The sequence below is a fragment of the Centruroides sculpturatus genome, unplaced genomic scaffold (genome assembly GCF_000671375.1).
Source record: "Centruroides sculpturatus isolate CEXI.00-Female unplaced genomic scaffold, Cexi_2.0 scaffold1026, whole genome shotgun sequence".
Lineage (NCBI taxonomy): Eukaryota > Metazoa > Arthropoda > Arachnida > Scorpiones > Buthidae > Centruroides > Centruroides sculpturatus.
In genome coordinates, this window is record NW_019385283.1 from 122,730 (window position 1) to 126,456 (window position 3,727).

Here is a 3,727-nt window from a genome sequence, read left to right on the forward strand (position 1 = left end):
GGAAACGTTGTTGAGATGGGTTCTTACAATAGTTTAGACCAGATACATTCGCGAAAGTGGTCGCTTATTACAGGTGTTGTATGTTGTTTCGGACCAAAAATCGATGCCCGCGGTCGCGTTACACAGGTGGTCGTTTAATACAGGTAACTTATACGAAGACTCTATAGATAAACTATTCGGTGCCAGAAATTTTTGCCCGTTTTGACGGTGCCCGTCGAATGCAGGTGGTTGCCTAAGCAGTTTTCACTGTACTGCATATTAACATTTTTTATATTAATTTATAGTAAAAGCATAATATATTTGACAATTTTCGCTTTAAATTTATTTCATAAACAAACAATAATTTTAAAAAATCTTACATTATATAGTGATGTTTGGCATTATTCCTATGCTTCTCTTTTTTGTTCTGGAATTTCCATGTTCACAGTAATCACGACCTGCTGGTAAGCTTCCTCTGCAAATACCTTGCCGGCATCTACCGTCCCAGCCAGCAGTTGAACCGTGTGGACCATAACATATGTACATATTATCTCTGGTGCAATCTCCTCCTATAAAACCGTGTTCTCGCTGAAAACCACAATAAGTACCGGCTCGACTGTAGCAATAGCACGATCCTGCAGACGAATCTACAACGAATAAAAATTGAAATTTTCGAATTAAACGTTAAATTATAACTTTCGTATGAAACAAATGTAAGAAGGGAAACATAAATATAACTCATTGTTTAGAAATATCAATATTATTTTAATTTATAATATTTTTATGTGTCTTTTAGGAAGTTTCGGATTTCTGTAAAATTTTCTCTTTCTGTCTATTAACTGTCTACATACAATTTGCAAATATAAAATATTATTTTATCATACACGAAACGCTAGGCGCTAAAGCCATTTAGAAATAATCAAACTCCGAAATATAACGTAATTAAAACTTGTAATGATTCATTTTACAAGTTGCAATGAAACACTTCCAAATGCTAATTTGTGTTAAGAAAAATCTATTAAATATATAAAATTATTCAATAATAGACTATAATTATTTCTATTGCAATATAACTCACGTAATGTATTACGCATGTAAGTAAGAATTAATTATTACCAAGTATAAATTTTGCAAAGACGATGATTATTATTCTGCAGTTAAATAACATGGTGTTATTTTACTTTGTTGTTGCATGTCAACAAATATCTCGAAATTGACACCAATTGTGTCCATCTCGAACAGCCCTAAACGATTGTTTTGATAATTGTGCAATCATTTACGATTAACAAAAAATATTTTATCTGATGTTTCTGAATACATAAAATAGAAAAATGCATGCAAATCGGATTTAATGGAAGTAAGAGTGGATTAACTTAATCAATAGACATCCGCAATGACACGAAATCCGCGTATGCCAATCTACGTAAAAGAAGACATTGCCATCAATAATCATTACATAAATTTTAAAAGGTTTCGAAAAATTTTAATTTTAAACATCTCATTGCTATTATTTTACATACTAAATTTCTTGAAACTGGTTTAACGTCTTTGGTTATGAACGCGATCTCCAGCGAAGGACATTAAAAATAGTGCTTTTTCTGAGAAAATTCTTTTCCAAAAATTCTCGAAAATGGAAACTGATAAAATGAAATATTTTTTTGCGATAGAATTTTATTTAATTCTTCTATTAACGTACGGGTCTCGTTCGAGTTTGTTAATGTCCTACAATTTAAAAAATTCATTAATGATACGCCTGCTGCCCGATAATGCTGTTCACCACACTTTACGTAAGACTTTAAACTGACTGAAAAACAGTATGGATACTAAATAACGGACCATCCTGCAGTGGCGTAGCGAACATAAATGGCGCCCCCTCCCCTCTCCAGAAACACATATAGGGCACCATGTGGGCGCCCCTCTGCGAGTGGCACCCGGTGCATGATACACCCCCTTGCACCCCCCTCGTTACGCCACTGCCATCCTGCGCATAGTCTGGGTTTAGTACCCTCTGATTTTTACTTTTTGCATCTTTTAATGTTATTAAAGCACAGTAACATATCAAACCCGTTTCTACCAGCTAAGCAGACGAATTTCCAGTGAATACACCATGCCTGCATTTGCTTTCCAGTCTGATAATGCTCAGAGACAAGCTACACATTATTTCAAAAACAATCTCCGCCGAGATAGCCTTTTTCTCTTCAGAAACCATAATAAAATTTCAACTTGACCATAACAGAAACAATCTCCTGCATTGCTATTTAAAATCTAATTAACGTAGTCCTTATGAAACAAGTTATGTGTCGACAGATATAGAATTGAAAATACTTAAATCTATACTTACAATGAACATAAGCCAAAATTAAAACGACGGCAAAGAGGAAATACTTCATTCTGTAGTATGAACTTGGATACGAAATACGGAATACGCTTTGTGATGATAGAAAACGAATTTAATATAGACGAACGGTTTTCATCTTTATATAGAATTTGATAGTGATTTCACTAGGCTAATGTAATAATAATTTAGCGAATAATTTCGTGATTATCCTTTTAAAATATGTTGTAAGAATTGCGACTTTGGATGAAAGTATTAAATTGGTTATTCTTTTGTTGTATCGAATTTCATATTTCTCGAAATTATTTAAGGAAAAAGTATATAATTCACTAATGGTAAAGTAAATTTTTGTGAATTTATTAAAATAAAACGAAATAAAAACGATTATTTTTTATCATGGTTACTTTAAATAAACTAAATACAAAAAAATTTTGCTACAAAGGAAATAAATGTAATTAAATTTTGCACATCGTTAATTTGTTTCTTTACTTTCCATATGCTACAGTAGGAATACGTACTGTGTACACGCCACAGTCGATTTTTATGTGATAATTTCACAATTTATTTAAAAGAGTTTAACATAGCAGTTACAATCCAATTCAGAGGTTAACTAATTATCGTTCAAAAATTAGCTTAAAATTGATATCAACTTAACTTTATCTGAAAATAAATTTACCTTCTCTAGAATAAGATACTTTTTTTCTGAATTTGAAATTGAAAAGGTGTCCTCACAGCAAAGCGCCGTTTATTCACTATATTTATGGGGTCACAGCTATAACATTTGAAATATTTATATGTATAAATGTATTAAGATTTATTATAATATATTAAGATGAAATGATTACTGTTTTCGTAGTTAATCTGATTCAGAGTTCTAATTCGGTTGTTAACTTGTCATTCATGTTATTATAATCTGGATCTTACTACGATTTTCTGGTTCGATCTCACCACCCCTTCCAATTCGAATTTTTCTAATTACACTTCTGCGGATAAACTCTCGACTTACGAACTCGATCGTAACTTTCCCACGCTCAATATTCGACAATATTTATATATTTATTTCCAAAATATGGTCCCGTGAACATTAGAATAGAAAGTAGTGTCTGACTGTAGACAATTATCCTCTACATTGTAGTACTTCAACATGTTTTTTCTGTTTTTCAACCAGAGTTTTCTTTTTATTTTTAACAGCAGGGTGTTTAACATCAGTAGTAAGTACGCCTCAATTTTCATGTAAATACAGGCATTTGCGTAAGTAAGAAATTAATAAAAAATTAATTCAATATAAAATGCTTGTATATTTCTCGTTAATTAACATNGACCTACTCGAATATTGACAGTTACATTCAAAGAAAGGATCCACACCAAACACTAAAGCCATTGATAAACACGGTTGAAGTAAACATCTCAAGC

General features: G+C 31.9%; 1 protein-coding gene across 1 annotated transcript; it reads right to left on the reverse strand.

Annotated features, from left to right (window-relative positions):
• Nucleotides 1-335: 335 nt before the first annotated feature.
• Nucleotides 336-2,470, reverse strand: LOC111637164. The gene is made up of 2 exons (XM_023382587.1): nt 2,321-2,470; nt 336-626 (listed from the first exon to the last, which is right to left on the reverse strand). Exons 1-2 carry the CDS (start codon nt 2,367-2,369, stop codon nt 361-363), a joined length of 315 nt encoding a protein of 104 aa, XP_023238355.1. The 5' UTR covers nt 2,370-2,470; the 3' UTR covers nt 336-360.
• Nucleotides 2,471-3,727: the final 1,257 nt, after the last annotated feature.